Below are 23,640 nucleotides of genomic sequence, written 5' to 3' on the forward strand. Positions count from 1 at the left end.
TTCTGAAATACGTTCAAGTGGAAATACCTCGCTAGTGATTCTATACTGACGTAAAAATAAACTTATTTGTACAATTTTACTTCTAATCGATGATGTAACTGAACATATGCGACAACTGACACTGATCTAAAACTGAAATTCTACTCTTAAATACAACCGTTTACTCGATACTCATTCATTATTCATAATTCACTGAAAGCAAATTGCTGATTCTATCTAGTACTTATTAGTCTTGTTTGTAGTTAAACACAAAGCTATATAAGGGGCTATCAGTGCACTGCTCACCACGAGTATCAAAACTCGGTGTTTTAGCATTGTAAGTCCTCAGATATACCGTTGTGTCACTGCGGACTTTTAGTTTTGTTTCTAGATACTTCGCAATTATTTAATGTTTGTGTCATCATCTAGATTCTAGAATGTTCTGGGCCTACTCCTACAAATTTGCTTGATCTTAACGTCATGCACCACTTAGCTAATATCTGAATTAAAACATTCAAAAGATAGCCCAAAACATCATTTTAGGTTTTGTTGTAAATAATTTATTGACATTTATGGTGGGCCTGGCATGGCCAAGCGCGTAAGGCGTGCGACTCGTAATCCGAGGGTCGCGGGTTCGCGCCCGCGTCGCGCTAAACATGCTCGCCCTCCCAGCCGTGGGGGCGTATAATGTGACCGTCAATCCCACTATTCGTTGGTAAAAGAGTAGCCCAAGAGTTGGCGGTGGGTGGTGATGACTAGCTGCCTTTCCTCTAGTCTTACACTGCTAAAGTAGGGACGGCTAGCACAGAAAACCCTCGAGTAGCTTTGTGCGAAATTCCAAAAAACAAACAAACAAAGACATTTATGTTAACTATTTATAATTCAATATGTGAACTGTCGAGAATGATCGTTCATTAAAATTATAATAATACATTGCCTGAAGATGGCTCTCTGCTATGGATGAAACAGGACAATGTTAATTTTAGAATTAAATTGCTGGGCTATTCACGATACTAAATTTAAATTAATTATGTTTTATGTAACGTGTTATGCAACACTTTTACGTAACGAAACTTATAAATGTATTCGTGACGATGCTTGAGAAAATGTAAAATTAAAAATTTATTATCAGATAGTCTGATGATAATAGTAACAATGTTTTAAAATATGTAACTAAAACATATTACAGTATATGTACTTTAAATATTCGATTTTTTAATACATTTTAGGAGTGATAAATTTCATAAAAAATATCGCGAGTAAACTGAAAAACATAATTATCAGTTTACTACTATAGAGCACCACTAGTGCTAGTATTAACGAATATTAATAATAGTACTGGTACTGCTTAATGACGACAGAGGGAGCAGCGGTCTTACTGTGATTGAATAAGGTATTGATATTGACATTAAGGCTAGGAAGTACTCAGTAGTGTTATAACTAACAAAAATTGATACTATTAAAGTAGTTCTAATAATTTAAAGTTAATTCATAAAACGAACGTGGTTTAAAAGATGTAGCAACCCATCGATTGTTTCTGTTTTAAACAATCAGCCAAAGACCTTAAATCTGAATTAAATGTTTTTACCTGTATATATTAAGCGTTTTAACTGACTGAAAAACTAAAGTATTAACAGCACACACCCCTCATCAAACTGTTACAGATGTTTGTAGGTATCAAAATAATTTTATCACATGTAAATTTAGAACTCAGCTTTCATAGTATATGTAATTATCTAAACCGTAAATACGTTCTTATCCTGACCTTACCAATCAACCACTTAAAATTTAAAAAAAACAATTTGACTGGTGGTTAGGATGCTTGACTTACAGTCTACAGCTCCAATTCCCCTTGTCAAACATAATAGCTGTTTTAGCAATGGGAATGTTATGACGTGATGGTCAATGTCACTACTTGATTAAGCCAAAAATTAGGGGTGGGTAGTATTTACTAGCTGCCTTTTCCCCAGTCTGTCACTTCAAAATTAGGAATTACTAGTGCTCTAAAGTTGATTTTTGGAAAAAATTAACAGTTTCCTGTAGGTTAACCAATTCTAAAACAATTTCAAATACCTGAACCAGTATGCACTTGTGTATACATTTTCATACTTCAGTGAAAAGAACTCCAAACCTTAAAATCTCTCAGTATAACTCAAGTATTTTAGACTTCTCAAGTATTATTGTAATAATCTGTTGGCTGAGTATGGGCAAATGGTTAGGCTATCAAGCTGTGGGTCAAAGGGTAGGAGGTTTGAGATGTCACTGTATCTGATGTCCTCTTTTAACTGCAGATGCATTATAGAAGTGTAAGTCGGTTTTATTGTTTGATTCAAAGAACCTGACAGAGCACTTATGAAAGTGATTGATGTTAACTTGCTGTCTTTCCTCTGATCAGTAGTTCAAAATTAAGGGCAGCTGTACTTGAACATTCAGAATCTTTAACTCTTTCTTTTAAACCCATGAGTTCAGGTTGAAAACTCCAACTCCTGTTAATCTGACTATATCTGTACTAAGAGATACCTTCGTACATTAATGGAAATGAGGCCTTATCAAAGCCTTATACAAAAGTGTAGTAACGGGATAGAAATCAGTTATCTTTTGTTACATCTCTACTTTCTTGCATAGATCAAAGTTAAGGTCTAAAGAAACATCTTTTATCATTTTTCTCTTGTCCTTGTCTCACAAATAATCACACACAGAATGATCTGTATAAAAATATTAACTTTTGAAACTGTTTTTATTTGCTGTTTGTTGGTTTAGTTAATAGATATTACAAACATACTTTGGTGTCAAGAGTTTATTAGTTGGTGTACATTAGAACATACATAATTTTGTTTTAGTACACAGTATTTTTTATTTATTTGTCACTCTAAAGCCCCTGGTGTGAATATCATTTTAAGGTCAATCTGTTCAAGATGTCCCAACTGTCCATACTCACACCCAAGTGCACCTGTCTTCCATATTTTGTTAGATTTCTTATTGAGACAACTGTCCATACTCACACCAAAGTTCACCTGTCTTCCATATTTTGTTAGATTTCTTATTGAGACAACTGTCCATACTCACACCAAAGTGCACTTGTCTTCCACATTTTGTTAGATTTCTTATTGAGACAACTGTCCATACTCACACCAAAGTGCACCTGTCTTCCATATTTTGTTAGATTTCTTATTGAGACAACTGTCCATACTCACACCAAAGTACACCTGTCTTCCATATTTTGTTAGATTTCTTATTGAGACAACTGTCCATACTCACACCAAAGTGCACTTGTCTTCCATATTTTGTTAGATTTCTTATTGAGACAACTGTCCATACTCGCACCAAAGTGCACCTGTCTTCCATATTCTGTCTTATTGAGACAACTGTCCATACTCACACCAAAGTGCACCTGTCTTTCATATTTTGTTAGATTTATTGAGACAACTGTCCATACTCACACCAAAGTGCACCTGTCTTCCATATTTTGTTAGATTTCTTATTGAGACAACTGTCCATACTCACACCAAAGTGCACCTGTTTTCCATATTTTGTTAGATTTCTTATTGAAACAACTGTCCATACTCGCACCAAAGTGCACCTGTCTTCCATATTCTGTCTTATTGAGACAACTGTCCATACTCACACCAAAGTGAATCTGTCTTCCATATTCTGTCTTATTGAGACATTCTCACTGTTTTAATTTCACTAGCAGAATGTTGACATAAATAATGAAACTTATCCAAGAAAGACATCTAAGTAACCCCACTAGATAATCTAACTCACAATGATAATGTATCTCAGGTTTCCACCCTAAAATTGATAACTTATTGTCACCATTCTTTCTGACATCAAGCCAATTTTCAGTCCTTTTTTAAACATTTTCTCTATTGCCTACAGCATTAAACATACTAATTAATCATTTGTGTAGTACTTTATCAAAGGATTCCAGACTTTCAAAATCAGCTATGGGTACTTGAACAAAAGTAAAAATATTCTCAGAATTTCTTAACAAAAGATTTCTTAAAATGGATTCTTAACATCACCACAAGTCAAACTAATAAGGTTTTCTAGTTCTTGTGTAAACCCTTTTTGAAAATTGGAATTTCGTTAGACATCTTTTTACCTTGTGTAAACATAAGCAAGATTGCAGATATGTTTTATTATAAGCTGAATCATTGTTGAATGCCCCCCCTGCACAATGGCACAACAGTATGTCTGTGGACTCACATTGCTGAAAACTGAATTTCAATATCCGTGATGGGCAGAGCACAGATAGCCCATTGTGTATTTTTGTGCTTAATTCTAAACAAACAAACACTGTTGAATGGTCAAATCAACTGGTGTTTCATAAACATGTTAGTAATGGAGCCTAAAACTAAACTTTAAATAAGTAACTATAGACTCTTTGTTATTTACTGCTTATTGTTTTCTTGAAATTTAGCTATTTTAGGCACTTATATATAAGGAATTTAATGTGTATTTAGTCAGTTACAACTGGTTAAATTTGTTAAACATCTTAAACACTGAATCAAGTTCTATAAGTAGAAAATCTAAAATATACACTTTTAATCACTGATATGCCCATATCAAGACATCAAGAGTGAAATCTGTTCTGCGTGTGAGAGATAAAACATGTTATGTGTAAGTACTTGTATTTTTTATGAGATGTAATAAAATGTGTAAGTCAATCCTTGTATCTTTTGTGAAATGTGACAAAATGTATGTAAGCCAATACTTGTATCTGTTATGAAGTGTAACAAAATGTGTAAGTCAATCTTTGCATCTTTTGTGAAATGTGACAACACATGTGTAAGTTAATCCTTGTATCTCTTGTGAAATGTACAAAACATGCAAGTTCTTGCATCTTTTCTGAGAAGTAACAAAGCATGTAAGTCTTTTGTGAGATGTAATGCAATGTGTAAATCAGTCCTTGTAACTCTTGTGAAATGTAACAACACATGTAAGTCAATCCTTGTATTTTTTGTGAGCTGTAACAAAACATGTAAGTCTATACTTGCATCTTTTGTGAAATGTAACAAAACGTGCAAGTCAATCCTTGCATCTTTTGTGAAATGTGACAAAACATGCAGGTCAATCCTTGTATTGTTTGTGAAATGTGACAAAACGTGCAAGTCAATCCTTGTATTTTTTGTGAAATGTGACAAAACGTGCAAGTCAATCCTTGTATTTTTTGTGAAATGTAACAAAACGTGCAAGTCAATCCTTGTATTTTTTGTGAAATGTGACAAAAGCGTGCAAGTCAATCCTTGTATTTTTTTTTGTGAAATGTGACAAAACGTGCAAGTCAATCCTTGTATTTTTGTGAAATGTGACAAAACGTGCAAGTCAATCCTTGTATTTTTTGTGAAATGTGACAAAACGTGCAAGTCAATCCTTGTATTTTTTGTGAAATGTGACAAAACGTGCAAGTCAATCCTTGTATTTTTTGTGAAATGTGACAAAACGTGCAAGTCAATCCTTGTATTTTTTGTGAAGTGTGACAAAACGTGCAAGTCAATCCTTGTATTTTTTGTGAAATGTGACAAAACATGTAAGTCAGTCCTTACACCTTTTGTGAGATGTAACAAAACATTTATATGCATGTCCTTGCACCTATCCTAGTACACAATTATACAAATTTTATTTAAATAAAAGATGTAATAACATCGTTATAAAGTTTATAGTGTTTTTAAATTTTGTATTTATTATAGCTGAGGTCATCACTGGTAAAGAATGCCAAATTGGACTAACTTCTTTCATATGTATATTGGGGTGCTTAAGAGCAATGATGACTCTAGAAGACTTTATCATCCGAGAAAAAGAAAAGTTGAAGATTGAAAAACAGCAACTTGAATTACATATTCAGATGTGCTATAACATTAGGAAATTGAAGAAGGAACATCTGGAGGTAATTTTAACATCTAGGTCAGTTAATAAAGCAGACTCACTAATCAACTGACTGACTGATCAACAAAATAATGTTTTTTGTTTCCTAAATGTGAAATAACTTAGAGACAAAAATCAAATGTAAAAACTTGAAAACTTTCTAAGTATCTCGCATCGTCATGATTTAATACAAAAATTCCCTCTAGAAAATCATATAAAAAAAAATAATTCAATTTTAAACATACTTCACTGTTATGTTCCTGGATATTTTAAACCATAGAAATGTAATTTTGTTGGTTAGTCAGTCAGTTGATTATTGAGTTTGATTTTTTAATTAGACCAGAGTTTTTTATTATGTTTATTAAATAATAAAATACCCATGTAAAATACAAAAATATTACAACAATATTTAATCACTAACTTCTCTTCATAAAGTATTGGTCAAAATTTTCAAGCAACGTTGCACAATATACATAATGTAACTGCTTAAGAAGTTTTTTTTTTTAGAATTACAGATTCATATATGGCTTGAAATACAGCATAGGTATAAACATTTCACTTGTGTGGTGCAAAGTGTTTATCACTTTCAATAAAACTATGATGAATTTTCAACCTTTTGGTCCTAAGTGGGTTAAAGGTGAACTTAACTGTATTTCTGTTTTGTAAAATCTGTTGGCTAATTCTTTTCAGCTTATTAAGTGAATATCAAACAATCTTGACGGGTTGACACATTAGACAATGTTGAATATTTTAAGTCAAAGTGTGAAAGTTGCTGGATTGTTTCTCAAACAACCATGCTTTTCTCATGGTCAATGGGATGAAGGGTGTTAAAGGGGGTAGGATCACCTTATTCATTTGTTGGTAGATGGAAAGCAATCTGCAAATGTTTTAATAAAGAAATAATTTTAAAATTCTGAGATACTTAATGTGAAGTTATTACTTTAAAATATATGATTGCTGTTAAACTTACATTGTTTTAATTGAGTTTAAACATTCCTTGTCAGTTGATGGGTATTTCAGCTTGTATTTTATATAAAGTAAAATATTACATTTATATATGTGATTTTTATTCCTTTGTACTGAAGGATGATTTTTGTTATTTTTTATAGTAATTGTATTTTATTGTAGAAGAATGTTTTAAAAAGAATTTGTTTTTATTTCTTGTTGATTACTTAGGGAAATGACTTTCACATGCACCCCTTATGCCTTTTTATAAAACAGTGGTGTTTGTTTGTAATTGTTTAAATTATCAAGGAAGAATGTTGCTTCTCTAACCAAAAAGAGAGCATTATTTCTGATATGGTGCTGCCCTCTATGCACGAAAGTGTCTTTTATGCATACCACAAGCCTTCTTCTTCTCTACATTGGAATCAAGTGATTCAGTGTGCACCAATATAGTTATACTCCCTTGATACACGTGACTCCTTCTGTGTGCCTCTACCAAACTATCATTTTTTGTTTGGCAACATCTGAGTTTGGATGTGCTCTTTTGTTTGTTTGTTGTTGCATGTTTGATTTTGTTTTCCTCGTGAAGTGATTATTTTTTAACTTCATTTGATTTATTCAACTAATTTTCTATATTCGTCTTCATGAGCTAATTCAAGTCACTTAAATTTTGCACTTGAGTTTGGTGAAACCTTTATGTGCAAAGAATTCCAAAGTTCAGCTTACCACTTTGGGGTTTACACGAGCATCTAATGTTTTTTTCAGGCCTCAGGTGCTGGTGACTTAACCTGATTTGATATTTACATATCAGGAGATTGAATGCTATGTGGTCCAGCTTTCCTTTATCCTTGGCTTTTGTCAAGGTTCCTACTGAAACTGCTGAGCCTTTTCTAGTTCACAAGAACTTTGATAATCTTTTTCAGCCTCCAGAGTTTGCTGGTCATTCCTGTTCCAATCCTCAGGTTACTCATAGTCCTAATGAAGTCTTAATGGATTTTGTGTCTTAGGTTTGTGATGTTTTATCCTTGTTCCATAAACAGGTCTCAACTTTTGGTTTTTCTTCCCTTGCATGATATTCTGATTCTTGCTGATCCATTGGCATCTTATGTTATGCTCCAAATGGACTTCTGATTATTTTGCCTTTAACATTGTACTGTTTATTCAGTTGTTTTGTTACTTTTACCTTTTTTTGAGGGGGTCTTGAATCATATGTCTGTCTTCTACATGCCCTACATACTAACTTGCTTCTTACCCTTACAAACTTCTTTTAGTGTCATTTTTACATACACCTCCCTCTGATTCTTCCCACTAAAAACCTGGAGGGGTTTCTGAAGATACCTTTGTTCTTCTCTCCTGCACTTCAATTCACATCTTTGGTGTTTATTGTGTAATTTATTATTGTTGGGAACTTATAGGGACTAATACCGTATTGGCCTGTGTCTGTTTACCCTTGAATTCTCTTTTGGTTTTACGTATGGCCCCAGTTCTGGGAAGTTGCATATTTATCTTGCCTTAGATGTCATTGAGCCTGTGAACATCAGACCACTAACATTCCACCTTTCCACATGTAGTAGCCCACTAGTTCCTGTTAGAACTTAATATGCCCCAAACCAATTCTCATTTTTTTCTTCTCCCTCATTTCCTTCCCTCCTGCTTGAGATCATGTTATTACCCAGTGGCTGTCAGAAATGGTTTAGGTATTGATTTTGCAATAGACAGTCATGCCTATGCCTCACTGTTTATGGGATTTTTATTCTCTCATTTTCCAGCTATTCTGAAGAACAGTGGGAATTGGTAGCTAGTAATTGATTTCTTTAGCCTCAACCACTTTATTTCACTAACCCAGTTAACCATTGTGTCTTTTCTCAGTCTGAGATGGTCATGTTCTCATGAGTTATGGATGACATCAAGGTAGGTCTCTAAAGTTCACCTATACATACTGCTATTGCTTAAGTCTTGTTATTATCTTTGGTTTACCCTTTCTCAGATGGCTTTACAACTGTGGTCCTTTCTCTTAAGACTTGCATTATTACCTTGCTTTTTTTTTTAATTGTTCAGGCTTTTGCATGACATCTCTTGGCATTATTTCATTTTTATATGGCTGGCTGACCTATTCTGGCTCATTCTTAATTATAATCAGTCACTTCTAATCAGCAGCTACTTTCTGTGGCAACTTGGAAGGGCTGGTGGCTCAAATTGGAGAAGTTCTTTCTATGACCTATTCGACATCTTGTCCATATTGAGGTCCATTTCATCATGAATATCAGTTGAATACCATCTTCTTCTTATGATTTGATTCTCATAAACCTTTGTTCACAATGCTTTCTTGGCTCTGTCAGAAGACTTGTGGCATGCATAAAGAAACATTTCACATATAGGTGGCAGCACTGAGTGGAAATACCTAACCTTGTGAAACGGGAGAGCACCTGTCAGAAATACATTTTCAGAATGGGAAAATTATAACTTTCAGTCTCTATATTCTATCTTAAAAAGATAACACTCATTCTTAATCCATATAACATATAGTAAAAAGCTAGAAGTGTGCTATTAGTAATGTTCTATATTGTTATAGAGGAATGCAGTTTAAAAGTCTTCTAACATATCCTAGAAGGATACTCTCTGTAGTGTTCTATCGTATTCTAGAAGGATGCTGTCTGAAGCGTTCTATCATATCTTAGAAAGATACTGTCTGTAGTGTTCTGTTGTATTCTAGAAGGATGCTCTCTGTAGTGTTCTATCATATCGTAGAAGGATGCTCTCTGTAGTGTTCTATCATCGTAGAAGGATACTCTCTGTAGTGTTCTATCATCCTAGAAGGATACTCTCTGTAGTGTTCTATCGTATCCCAGAAGGATGTTCTCTGTAGCATTCTGTCATATCCAAATAAATACTATCTGTAGTGTTCTATGTCCAAGGAGATTGTTGTTTGTTGTTTTGTACCAGTTTATAAATCTATTGTTTGTAGTTTTAGTACTCTATTGTTTAATGGTGCTTATTTATAGTGTTTATATTTCATTCAAAAAGCTCAGTTTTGTTTGGACCTTCTATTTATTCCTTATAATACATTTGTTTTGAATAGTTATAGAACAGTTTTTAAGCAGTGGATTGGGTTAACTTAAAAATAAATGTTGTATGAAATAAAGTAGTAATATTTTATATTAGACTGTCATAATAGAGTAACATTCTTTATGCAAATAAGAACAAGAAAAACTCCTGTAAATGTTAATATTCTATTCTTTTGTTTCTGATTTTCTGCTTTCTTTATACTTTATTATGTGATAGAAAAGTTGCTATTGTGTTTGCTGTACTTGGATTATGTAATTCAGTTTCTCTTAAAATTATTCTGTCTCATTCATGTCACCTAATGATAAATTATGAAGTTTGTATGCTTTAATATTAATGATGAAGGTTGTATAACATGTTTACTGTACAAACTACTACTTTAACATGGTTGTATAACATGTTTACTGTACAAACTACTACTTTAACATGGTTGTATAACATGTTTACTGTACAAACTACTACTTTAACATGGTTGTATAACATGTTTACTGTACAAACTACTACTTTAATATGGTTGTATAACATGTTTACTGTACAAACTACTACTTTAATATGGTTGTATAACATGTTTACTGTACAAACTACTACTTTAACATGGTTGTATAACATGTTTACTGTACAAACTACTACTTTAATATGGTTGTATAACATGTTTACTGTAGAAACTAGTATATAACATGGTTATGTAAAATGCTTACTGTACAAATAAGTTTGACTTTAATGTGATTATGTAATTTCTTTACTGTAGAAACTATTTCTACTGTAATATGGTTATTTAACTTGTTTACCATACAAAATAGTTCTACTTTAATATGGTTATTTAACATGTTTACCATACAAAATAGTTCTACTTTCATATGGTTATTTAACATGTTTACCATACAAACCAGTTCTACTTTCATAATTAACATCTCACATATTTGTATTCATATATTTAAACTATGTATATATTTAGAACATAATGAACATATATTGATTTTTTAACAATTTGTGCTTCTTTTGAGAGCGTCCAGACTTCCACTAAATGTATACCTTTTGTCGTTATGGCAACAGGGATTATTGATCATTTGTTATTTAGAGCTGTTACTAGGTTTGAGGTATATTGTTGCTTGAACAAGTACTTGAAATGCACCTAAAATCAGTTCTTTCTTGACATCTGTTATTAAATTGAGGTAAGTAGTTTTGATTATCTATTTTTAATAAAAATGTTAATGTAGATTGATGAAGGTTTTGTATAAATGAATGATTTTATATTTTGTAAAAATTGTTTGTAACATTTCTAATAGGTTGTGCATGTAATAAATCTTTATTTGTAATGTGGTTTTTAGTATGTTGGTTTTTATATTTCTACATCAACATGTACGAGGATCATATTTCTTTCATGTGTTTAAGGGTTTTTCCGAGCTCTTTCCTGATGCTACGTCTGTATTACATGTTGTATACAGAACATATATCAGTTTCCCTCATTGCTGAGAGAAATAGTTTTTAAATATGCTGTGAAACTAGTTTTTCCAAAATACATTTTACATACATCTCTGAAAATGCATGTTTATCTTTATACAACTAAGTAAAGTGAATAAAACTAAAGGAAAACTGTTAATGAAAACAGGATGTAGATATGAGAATGAAGAATTTATAATAAAGCATAGTTTAATGTTTTGGCCTAAATTTAACACAATGTCTTACTGTGTGTTACTGAGTTACCATACGCATTAAATTTAACACAATGTCTTACGCTGTGTGTTACTGAGTTACCACATGCATTGAATTAACACATAACTGTGTGTTACATCATATGCATTAAATTTAACACATTAATGTCTCACGCTGTGTGTTACTGAGTTACCATATGCATTAAATTTAACACATTAATGTCTCACGCTGTGTGTTACTGAGTTACCATATACATTAAATTTAACACATCAGTGTCTCACGCTGTGTGTTACTGAGTTACCATATGCATTAAATTTAACACATTAATGTCTCACGTGTGTTACTGAGTTACCATATGCATTAAATTTAACACATTAATGTCTCATTAAATTTAACACATTAATGTCTCACGCTGTGTGTTACTGAGTTACCATATGCATTAAATTAACACATCAATGTCTCACGCTGTGTGTTACTGAGTTACCATATGCATTAAATTTAACACATTAATGTCTCACGCTGTGTGTTACTGAGTTACCATATGCATTTTAAAAATGTATAACAATACTTTATGTATTAGATATCAAAGAAAATTTTTATTCAAACTATTGCCATAAAAATTTTAAAATTCCATCTGAATGTCTTCTCTGGTCTGAGTCACTTTTATCAGTACTTATTTGTGTGTGACATATAGCTTTTTACCTTGGAACAGAATAAACACTCCACTATTTTTTCCATGTATGTGGTGTATGTACATACATCTAAATTAAAGAAGGATAGCATGAATTTTTTACAGATATACAAATCTTGTATGAAATCATATTAAACATAAATTTATGAAACAGAAAGTAAAAAACAAGAATAAACTTGGATGAAGATGGTATTGTTTTAATTTCTAAATTTAATATAATATTAGAAAACAACAACAAAGGTTCTAAAACTTTTTATATGGAAAAATAAGTCAAGTTGGATAAATACTCAGTTAAGAATGATGTAGATATTTACTGTAAACCATAAGATTTTAACCATGTTAATATGGAAAATAACCCAAGTTGAATAAAGACTCCATTAAGAATGAAGTGTGTGTTTACTGTAAACAGTGAGATTGTAAACCTTGTTAATATGGAAAATAACCCAAGTTGAATAAAGACAGATAAGAATGAAGTGTGTGTTTACTGTAAACAGTACGATTGTAAACCTTGTTAATATGGAAAATAACCCAAGTTGAATAAAGACTCCATTAAGAATGAAGTGTATGTTTACTGTAAACAGTAAGATTGTAAAACTTGTTAATATGGAAAATAACCCAAGTTGAATAAAGACTTGGTTAAGAATGAAGTGTGCATTTACTGTAAACAGTACAATTGTAAACCTTGTTAATATGGAAAATAACCCAAGTTGAATAAAGACAGATAAGAATGAAGTTTGTGTTTACTGTAAATAGTAAGATTATAAACCTTGTTAATATGGAAAATAACCCAAGTTGAGTAAAGACTCAGTTAAGAATGAAGTGTGTGTTTACTGTAAACAGTGAGATTGTAAACCTTGTTAATATGGAAAATAACCCAAGTTGAATAAAGACAGATAAGAATGAAGTGTGTGTTTACTGTAAACAGTACGATTGTAAACCTTGTTAATATGGAAAATAACCCAAGTTGAATAAAGACTCCATTAAGAATGAAGTGTGTGTTTACTGTAAACAGTGAGATTGTAAACCTTGTTAATATGGAAAATAACCCAAGTTGAATAAAGACAGATAAGAATGAAGTGTGTGTTTACTGTAAACAGTAAGATTATAAACCTTGTTAATATGGAAAATAACCCAAGTTGAATAAAGACAGATAAGAATGAAGTGTGTGTTTACTGTAAACAGTACGATTGTAAACCTTGTTAATATGGAAAATAACCCAAGTTGAATAAAGACTCCATTAAGAATGAAGTGTGTGTTTACTGTAAACAGTAAGATTGTAAACCTTGTTAATATGGAAAGCAACCCAAGTTGAATAAAGACTCGGTTAAGAATGAAGTGTGTGTTTACTGTAAACAGTGAGACCAACAAGTTGAATAAAGACAGATAAGAATGAAGTGTTGGGCTACTCTGTAAATAGTAAGATTTAAACCAACAAATAGTGAGATTGGATTGATTGTAACATTATAATGCCCTTGTTAATATGGAAAGCACAAGTTGAATAAAGACTGGTTAAGAATGAAGTGTGTGTTTACTGTAAACAGTGAGATTGATTGTAACATTATAATGCCCTCACAGCTGAAAGGGCGAGCATGTTTAGTGCAACGGGAATTAGAACCCACAACCCTTGGATTACAAGTTGAGTATCTTCACCACTTGGCCTTGCTGGGCCTTTTATGGATAATTGTATATGATGATAAGACCAGGTTAATACGGTAACAAGGTATATTTTTATAGATACTTGTATATGGTAATGGGACCAGGGTTAATATGGTAACAAGGTATATTTTTATAGATACTTGTATATGATAATGGGACTGGAGTTAATATGGTAACAAGGTATGTTTTCATAGATACTTGTATATGGTAATGGGACCAGGGTTAATATGGTAACAAGGTATATTTTTATAGATACTTGTATATGGTAATGGGACCAGGGTTAATATGGTAACAAGGTATATTTTTATCGATACTTGTATATGGTAATGGGACCTGGGCTTATATGGTAACAAGGTATATTTTTATCGATACTTGTATATGGTAATGGGACCTGGGCTAATATGGTAACAAGGTATATTTTTTTGAAACTTGTATATGATAATGGGACTGGAGTTAACATGGTAACAAGGTATATTTTTATAGATACTTGTATATGGTAATGGGACCAGGGTTAATATGGTAACAAGGTATATTTTTATAGATACTTGTATATGATAATGGGACCAGGGATAATATGGTAACAAGGTATATTTTTATAGATACTTGTATATGAGAATGAGGCCAGGGATAATATGGTAACAAGGTATATTTTTATAGATACTTATATATGATAATGGGACTGGAGTTAATATGGTAACAAGGTATATTTTTATTGATACTTGTATATGGTAATGGGACCAGGGTTAATATGGTAACAAGGTGATACTTGTATATGGTAATGGGACCAGGGTTAATATGGTAACAAGGTATATTTTTATAGATACTTGTATATGATAATGGGACCAGGGATAATATGATAACAAGGTATATTTTTATAGGTACTTGTATATGATAATGGGACCAGGGATAATATATAGAATCCTGTGTGTTTTCTTATCTACAAAATACTTATTTTCACTACACTTGTCTGTCAGGTAAGTTGATTCCTTACTTGTTTTCATTTTAGGATTCAGGAGATAGTTGTGATTCAATTGAGAAACAGTTTCTAACATCAACTGTTCCTGTCTCTCAAATAAAGAATGGATCTACCATGATTGCTGTAAGACCTTTTATTTAATTAAGGTTTTGTACTTTGGAAACCATGTGATTTGACATGTTGATATTAAGATATAAAGATCTGAGACTGAGCTGTTTTATAAGTGACATAATGATGCTGTCTACTGAGAGTTTGTTACAGTTATTCATGCTACTACCTTGATTTGATTAATATCACTGTGTGACTCCTGTTCCTTTGGTATGGTGAATTTGATTATCAGATAAGAATAAAAATGATTCAGTTCATATTAAGCCACTTTATGTACATATTTGGGTTAAATAAAAGCTGTCACATCTTTTGGCAGCTAAACTAGTTTAAGATGGAAAGTTATTTGATAGTTTAAACATTATGGCTGATATCATTTTTTTCAGATAAATTTTTACCTCTTCACATGTAAGGCTACCTTGATTCTTGTTTGTCTTTCAAGCATTGCTGAAAGAATGTTCAGAATCAGTACATCAGTCTTTATACCCCATCATTCTTCTAAACATACACATATTATGTAACTACTATCCATCAATAATATTATGCCACCTATACCAGTACAGCTAGGTCCATCTGCTATTTTTGCTTAATCCTCACATTTTTTATTAGCATTGCATCAATTAGTCATGTATTTTATTTTACTCTGTGTGATTGCAATTTTTGGTTATGATTTATTGCAATTTTTAATGAACTTTATTTAACAATTTAAAAATTTATGTTTCAACTGTTTCTCACCCAGACTCTTACCTTTATCCAGATGTTCATGCCTTCATTTTTCTGCACCTGGACTAACATATTCCAGCATTATTAGTGATTCTATAGGGGTTCCTATACTAATGGATGTGTTGTGGCATTTTGTGATCCATAGTTTCTACCCTTAGTTCTGGCTTCCACTTTCTCCTTCCTTCAGTGGAGACTGTCAGTAATCTTATTTGTATTGAGATGGAGACATGTATTTGGATCTGTGGTAGTCCTCTGTTGGGCTCTGAGGATGTGTGAGATCCTTGACATTTTGGAGAGACTTTTTCCTATGTCAAACTCTTGGTCTGTTGGATTTCCAGCATTCTTGTGGGACAGTAGCAAGCTTATGTGGTAGTCCTCTGTTGGGCTCTGAGGATGTGTGAGATCCTTGACATTTTGGAGAGACTTTTTCCTATGTCAAACTCTTGGTCTGTTGGATTTCCAGCATTCTTGTGGGACAGTAGCAAGCTTATGTGGTAGTCCTCTGTTGGGCTCTGAGGATGTGTGAGATCCTTGACATTTTGGAGAGACTTTTTCCTATGTCAAACTCTTGATCTGTTGGATTTCCAGCATTCTTGTGGGAAGCTTATGGACTTGCAGTGTCGTGGTCTGGGGTTTGATTCCTTAGGATGGATGTGACAGATGGCCTGAAATTGCTTTGTTCTAACAAAGCAACTTATGTTACAGCAAAACATGCTGTTCCAATCAACAGTAATCAACTCAGTCTTTATATGGTGGAACCCCTCTAAAGCAGCCAATTTTGGGACTGAGACAAACTGGCCTGATTAGAGAGGTTCCACTGTACATAATTAGGGATTATGTAAACAGAAAAAGGGACTGTGATTGAATGACCTCTTTCAAGGGGTGACCAAATCTGAGGGATGGCCGCTTAGAGGGGTTCCACCGTATAACCTGTGAAAAATGAAAAGGAAGTCTCTTTGAAATGAGCCACCTGTGATTTGTTTTTCTTCTGCTGTACTTCAAGTGTACAATGCTTTAGATTTTTCTATGTTGCTTTTGAGGTTGTAGTTTACTTGATGGCTGTCTTGGAGCGAATTATTAGTTATTTTTTTCTTCATTCTTGGATATTGTGGTTATTGCTGTAAAGTGTACTTCTAAGTTATGTGAAGGGACAGTTAAACCTTATCAGACCTAGAATTTTGTGATTTATCATACCATCACTAGGAAGAGGCATTTTCTGACTCTCAAATAATAAATTTGCTCCTTCAATTTCAGGGTTTTCTACATCTCTTGATGGGACAGAGTACGTCTATGGACTTACAATTCCAATTTAACATTTTGTTTCTTTTTACGTGACTATGTGAGAAGGATCCTAGAATCACCAACTTCATCAAGGAAGAACTGGATCCCTTATTCATTTGTATGTTGGTTCAATTATTGATTCCTAAATTCCTCCCAGTTGTTGTTTGAGTTTCAAATTTCATCAGTTCCGACAGGGGTTCATAGTTCTGTCTCTATTTCTAAATCTCGAGCCCCTACCCCAATATCAGCCTCTCAGTATATTAGTACCCAGAATAGATTTTGTCTCCAGTATTTACTCTGCCTAATCAAAATGTAAGTGATGCCAATGATTATTGTATATATTTGGGGATGTGAGGGCTCAGTTCCAAGAATTTCTGGATGTGTGGTAACCTTGCCCATGGGTCCAGGAGCTCTGAAAGTCCTTGGGTCATGTCACAATTGGTCATCCAGTTGACATCTTCACCACTATTATCCACTAACCTGTATGGTTTCCATTTTCTTCCCCTTGAGGTGAATTTCTGTACATGGCAAGGGGGCCCACCAGAAAGGGTTCTGTATTTTCACTTTACCTTCTCCTGGATCTGAACATTCACTAGCATGTTGAGTGGTGTCAGGGATGCTGCAACATACCACCTTGGCCTTGAATTCTTGTAGATAGGTGGCCTTCCAGGGTCGATCAGCTGGTCCTGAAATTTTCTCCTTTCATTATAGATTCACCAATCCTTGAAAAAAATAAGGTAGTAAAAACAGCTAATAGGTAAACAACTATGCATAGACAACTGTGTTACACAGTCACCACCACAGTTTGCTCTTGTATTATTTACTTTGTTTTTTGTACAAGTCATTGATACTGGTTCTATTAAATATTTTCATGCACCTTGTCAGTCTTTTACTGCTATACATTTGTCTTTTTGCTCTCCTTCACTTTTTCACATTTTTTTTTAGAGGGGTGACATTGATCCATGGGACAATGATAATTTTCCTATAGTTTTGTGGGAGATTTGTTATGGTTTATGTCACCTGACCTGTTTTCCATGGTGTAAGCTGGACCAGGCAAACTGGATCTCTTTTTCACTTTTTGCTCTTGGCACTCAATTCTACTGTCATCAGTCTTCTATCAGTTAATTACTTCATGGAGGCACCACTGATTGCACCACTGAAGCAGCAATTTATTTTATACCCCAAACCTAGACACTCTTCCCATGGTATTGTCATCCATGGTGGTCTTTAGCTTGCCAGAAAGCACAGAAGACTCAGAAATGGGCCTGGGATACCTTTGGTTGGTATCCCATTCTTTTAAACTGCAGTGCTATGCAGGTCAGACATCAAAACCAAAAGAAATCTTGGATTAAGTTTACAACTAGTATCTCTTCTACCACCAGTTCCAAAGTCATACAGAACAAGATCTGGTATGTCAATGAGAGGAATGCTTTCTATTTTTTTTCCATCTTGCTCTCCAGTAACCAGGAAATTGCTGATGTACAGAGTATTGACAGTATTTTGGGTGAGAGCTTTGGTTATCACTACAGCACTTCTTTCTCTTCCTCCTCTTTCTTGGCTGTAAAGTCTCAGGCAGAGAGATTACCTCTTTTTTTTTTAGATGATTGTATCTATGGTTATAATTACCTCTTTACAATGCTATTGTAACTCAAGTTTACTTTTCATTAGTGTAGCAGTACATCAGTTGGACCTAATGATGTTCATTATGAGATGCTGGGACATCTCTTTCCTGCCTCTCTTGCTTTTCTTCTGGTTGTTTTTAACTGGATCTGGTGGGAGAATGTTTTTCCTGATGCTTGGCACAAGGCTTTTGTCTTACCTTTTTCTAAGCTTGGGAAGGATCTCAAGATTCCTCATAATTATCATCTAATTGCGCTGTTCTCTTTAAGATATTATATAGGATAATTACTGCTAGTCTTATTTGGTTCCTTGAATAAAATAATCTCCTCTTGCCCACTCATTGTTAGTTCCATTGAGAGTGCTCCATCATGGAACACCTGATTTGACTTGAAACATTGATCAGGAAAGCTTTCCTTAAGAAAGAATATCGTGTTTCTGTCTTCTTTAATCTTGAGAAGGCTTATGACACTACACATTTTGTGGGACATCCATTCATAGGAGATGTGTGACCATTTATCTATTTTTAATTTTTTTATTATACAGGTAATTCCAAATCCATGAGAGTTCAGCCCTTTTCATTCTTTTACACAGGAACTTGGAGTCCCTCAGGACTGTGTCTTGAGTGTCACACTATTCATTATCAAGATCAATGCTATTATTTGTCAACTTCCTCCTACTGTTGCAAGTGGTCTCCATGTCAGTGACTTGCACATTTCTTGTTGATCACTGAGTATGAGGTTTGTTGAGGGGCACCTTTGGAGTTCCCTCAATTGCTTGTTGAAGTGAACCATTTGCATGCACTTTTGTTACCAGTAGGGTCTACATCTTGATGTTGAAATCAATCTTGGTAATGTTGTTCTTCTCTTGGTCCCTGAGGCAAAGTTCTTGGGACTTATCTTTGACCATAAGCTTATTGTTATTCCTCACATCAAGCAGCTATGTGTCAAGTGTACTAGGGTACTGAACATCTTACATGCCCTGTCTTTCACCTCTTGTGAAACAGATTAATGTTCTACAATCATGATCTACCATGCCCTCAGTTGATCTATGCTGGATTATGGGTTTCTGGTTTATAGTTCTGCCAAGACTTTGGCCACCTTGAATATGTTGGACCCTGTTCACCATTTGGGGCTTTAGCAAATGGAGGAAAAGTGTCCTGGCTGGACTACATAATTGTTACAGTTTTAAATTCATACTTTTCTTCTATTTGGAACTTATCCACCAATGTGTAATCTCAAGTCACAATTGTGCATATTTTACTGTGAGTAGTAACACCATGTTTTATTTGGAACTTATCCACCAATGTGTAACCTCAAGTGACAATTGTGCATATTTTACTGTGAGTAGCAACACCATGTTTTATTTGGAACTTATCCACCAATGTGTAACCTCAAGTCACTATTGTGCATATTTTACTGTGAGTAGTAACACCGTATTTTATTTGGAATTTATCCACCAATGTGTAACCTCAAGTGACAATTGTGCATATTTTACTGTGAGTAGCAACACCATTTTGTGTCTTCTAAGAGTTTATCCCTGATATTGGATGGTGCTAGAGGTAATGGTAACACTTCAAATTGATCATGTTATTAGCCTTTTGTGGCCTTTTTTAATTCTATTTAAGTTTGCTTTTTATCTGATTTTTCCTCATTGTTTAGTTTTTACTTTGATCTTATTTGAAATTTTATAGTTTTTACTTTGATCTCATTTGAAATTTTATAGTTTTTTACTTTTGATATATTTACTGGTTGTTTGGTGCAGATAGCATAGTTGCTTTGTGTCAATAAATGCCAACCAGCCATTTTTTGCATTTTATCAGGTTCCTTGGAACTTCAGTCTAGGGTTATCTGAGTTTGGTTGATCTAGGGGTAGTAAGAGTATTGGATTAGTTCTTCAGAGTTTTTTTTCCTTTCAGTTGTTGGGCCTATGCAGATTGGTATCTAGTCATTGATCTTCCTTGTCTGTATAAATGCCTAGATTCTTCATAGATACTTGCCTCCATTCACACACTTCCCTTTCCACTGCCAGTGTTCTTATGTTGGTACCTTCCATTTCTTGAGTGGGAATAGTAGGAGTTAACTGTACTGTACTGTTTGTTTGTTTTGAATTTTTCACAAAGCTACACAAGTGTTATCTCACTATTCATCCTTAATTTAGCAGTGAAAGACTAGAGGTAAGGCATTAGGTGTCACTATCCACCAGCAACTGTTGAGTTACTCTTTTACCAATGAATAGTGGGATTGACTGGCACTTTATAATGCTTCCATGCCTTGTTTGGTGAGATGGAGATTTGAATCTGCAGTCCTCAGACTGTAAGTCAAGTGTCCTAACCATCTACTTATGCCAGGCCTAACTGTGCTACTCTAGGTAGTGTAATATTTTTGGTGGGGTATGGTGCTAATATATTCATGTTTATAAATGAGGTATAAAAACTGGTATGCTTATTGTAAACATTTTTTAGCGATGCTTAGAAGGTAGACAAAGATAATGGATAAGATAAAAGATAATGACTTGCAATAGGTTTTGTAAGAAATTTTATCAAACCTAAACTGATGAAAGAAAATTCAGATATGCATACTAAATGATAAAGCATAGTTATTATTCATTATTTTATTTTTATATTAAATCTGTAATCACTTTTTCTGTCTATCAGTATTATTTCTGGTGATTAATTATTATATTACATATGTTTCTTGTAATATTACATGTATTTATAATTATGGGTGTCTTATTGATTAATTTTTATCTTGTCCTTTAATTTTAGGTTTAAGTGTTATTGAATTTACATTTCAACTAGTTTGTGTTGACATAATAAAACTAAAAACATGTATGGAGTAAGATCTGATTACACTGTGTTATAATTTCTAACTACAAGATAAAAATAAAAACTGACAGCTTTATAAATAAAGTGAATTTTAAATACTTTATTAACTACATTCCCTTATAATTAAATTTTAGTCTAATCGAAGAACAATTCTACCTGTTGATGATGTGGAAGATTTTGGACTTCCTCTGAGTAATGATTTGGAAAGAAGAAGACAACTAGCTGAGGAAAAAAGAAAAGAATATAACAGATTTTTGAAGGGGGTAAAGTTTTATTTTTAATTAAGCCAAAATTACCTCTCTTGTAACATTAATTCATTTTTCTGATTTTTGCCAGATGTCTGTAAGAGCGGTACTAGCCTATGCAAGAGCCTACTCATAATACTGGCTATTTTTAACATTTTGTTGTTTGATTGAGGTGTGCATAGCCCTTCTTTTTGAGTTTGTATCAATTCAGTATATTGTTCATGGAGGAGGATCACTATTTCTTCATAATTCTGAATGTGGAGTCATCCAGTTTTGTGTACTTGGTTAAGCATAGTTGTTCCATGCCCTCCCCATAATTTCAGGGGCAAGTGGAATGCTCCTTACTCATTTGGTTGGGGAGTGAGGAGGAATGCTCATAATTCCAGACTGGATGAGTTCTGTTTCTTTGATTTGGTAAGATATACCTGTCATTCAAAGGTCAGGGTACTGCCTTTTGGGCTTCTTTAGGTGGAGGACAAGTTTAGTCCTTTTGGTGTTGCTTAGTTTTTCATTGTGTTTCTGGTGGTTTGAAATGTATCACTCTATGGCTACTTGTTAGGGTTTAATCATATATATATATATATATATATATAATGTTGCAGTCCAATTGCCATAGCCACCAGTGTAGGGTATAGGGACCAAGACACCTTAAATCCAACCTTGAGTTTGGACCCTCTGGTTGGGGCTGGTCTATAATGATGATTACTCATGTACTATTCCACCTCTGATATAGGAACTAGGTTCAGATGAAGAGCATTCCTGTTCTAGATGTAGTGTTGTTCTCCCACTTGGGTACCCTTTTATCTTGGTATACCCTTCACCTATGCAGATGATTTCTGCATGGATAATACCCTCACCAGTTGCTCCACCTTCTAAATGTGGGATTCTTAAGTGGCAGTAGAGGTATGTTTTAGAAGTAAATATTTTTCTAAATTTAAAATATATTTCCACTAATACTTACCTCGTGACTTCCACTACTAAAAGCTGGTATCAAAGACTGGGATGTTATAAAATTATCTGAAGGAGGTTTTTATATACAGTACCAGATTAGAAGGCACAATGTTATAGGTGGAGAGTATTATAAGACAATTATTATCAAAGGGAAGTGAGTGTGGTATAAAAGACTGGAGCAAAATTAGACCAATACTTAGACAAAGAATAAACCCTAGCAGTCAAGTAATAGGTATGAGTGTCAGTGGTGGTGAGTAATATTGGATATACATTACGTTTTCAGTTGAGAAAAATGTTAACTTTCAGCATGAAGGAATCTATATACATATAAAGAGTATACACTGAAAATTTGTGTCACAGTTAGTTAAATTAGCATTTGAAACCAGTTTCTACTTAGAAGTATACTTTAGTTCATATAACATTATTGTTTAATTTTGGTATCTGATTTTATAGATTGACAAAGGCATTTTATTCATGAAAGCCCAAGAAAATTTTAATAAAATATTTTTATAGATACTTCTATGTAATGATGGGACTAGAGTTAATAAGGTAATAAATCATTTTTTAGATATTTATGTGTAAAGATGGGATCAGGGATAATAAATAAAACCATATCTGTTTTCTTATCTATAAAATATTTTTTTTCACTACACTTTACTGGAGAATGTTGAATAACAAACATCTGTCAGATGAATAACCTCTGATACAATACCTTACTTCACATTGAGACTTTTACTGATTTTGTGCCATCCTCTGTATGCACATTTGTTTTGCTCATCACTAGCCTTGAGGCCTTCATCTAAATTCACAAGTGAAATTGCTGTTGTTCTGCTGTGGTTTGCAAATAAACATGCGATAAATCTCCACCAATAGGACCGTGACACGTCCTCCTGTTGTAGCTGGCTTCTTCAGTTATCACTTCTAATTTGGCAATAGGAGTGTGATCCTCCTGTTGTAGCTGGCTTCTTCAGTTATCACTTCTAATTTGGAAATAAGAGTGTGACACATCCTCCTGTTGTAGCTGGCTTCTTCAGTTATCACTTCTAATTTGGCAATAGCA

General features: G+C 33.5%; 1 protein-coding gene across 16 annotated transcripts in view; it reads left to right on the plus strand.

Annotated features, from left to right (window-relative positions):
- The first annotated feature begins 1,227 nt into the window (after positions 1–1,227).
- Positions 1,228–23,640, plus strand: part of LOC143230083 (uncharacterized) — a 180,340-nt gene continuing 157,927 nt past the window's right edge. For 4 of the 16 annotated variants that reach the window (XM_076463100.1, XM_076463103.1, XM_076463109.1 and 1 more), the window contains exons 1-5: positions 1,344–1,372; positions 4,553–4,602; positions 5,673–5,869; positions 14,862–14,954; positions 21,519–21,647. In XM_076463100.1, coding sequence (XP_076319215.1) covers positions 4,599–4,602; positions 5,673–5,869; positions 14,862–14,954; positions 21,519–21,647 — 423 coding nt within the window. In that variant the 5' untranslated portion in view covers positions 1,344–1,372; positions 4,553–4,598. Of the gene's footprint in view, positions 1,654–4,552; positions 4,603–5,672; positions 5,870–10,935; positions 11,028–14,861; positions 14,955–21,518; positions 21,648–23,640 lie in introns of those variants that run through there. The other 12 variants (XM_076463099.1, XM_076463102.1, XM_076463108.1 and 9 more) reach the window with 5 other exon arrangements.

This window comes from Tachypleus tridentatus, chromosome 10 (genome assembly GCF_004210375.1).
Source record: "Tachypleus tridentatus isolate NWPU-2018 chromosome 10, ASM421037v1, whole genome shotgun sequence".
NCBI classification, from domain to species: Eukaryota; Metazoa; Arthropoda; class Merostomata; order Xiphosura; family Limulidae; genus Tachypleus; species Tachypleus tridentatus.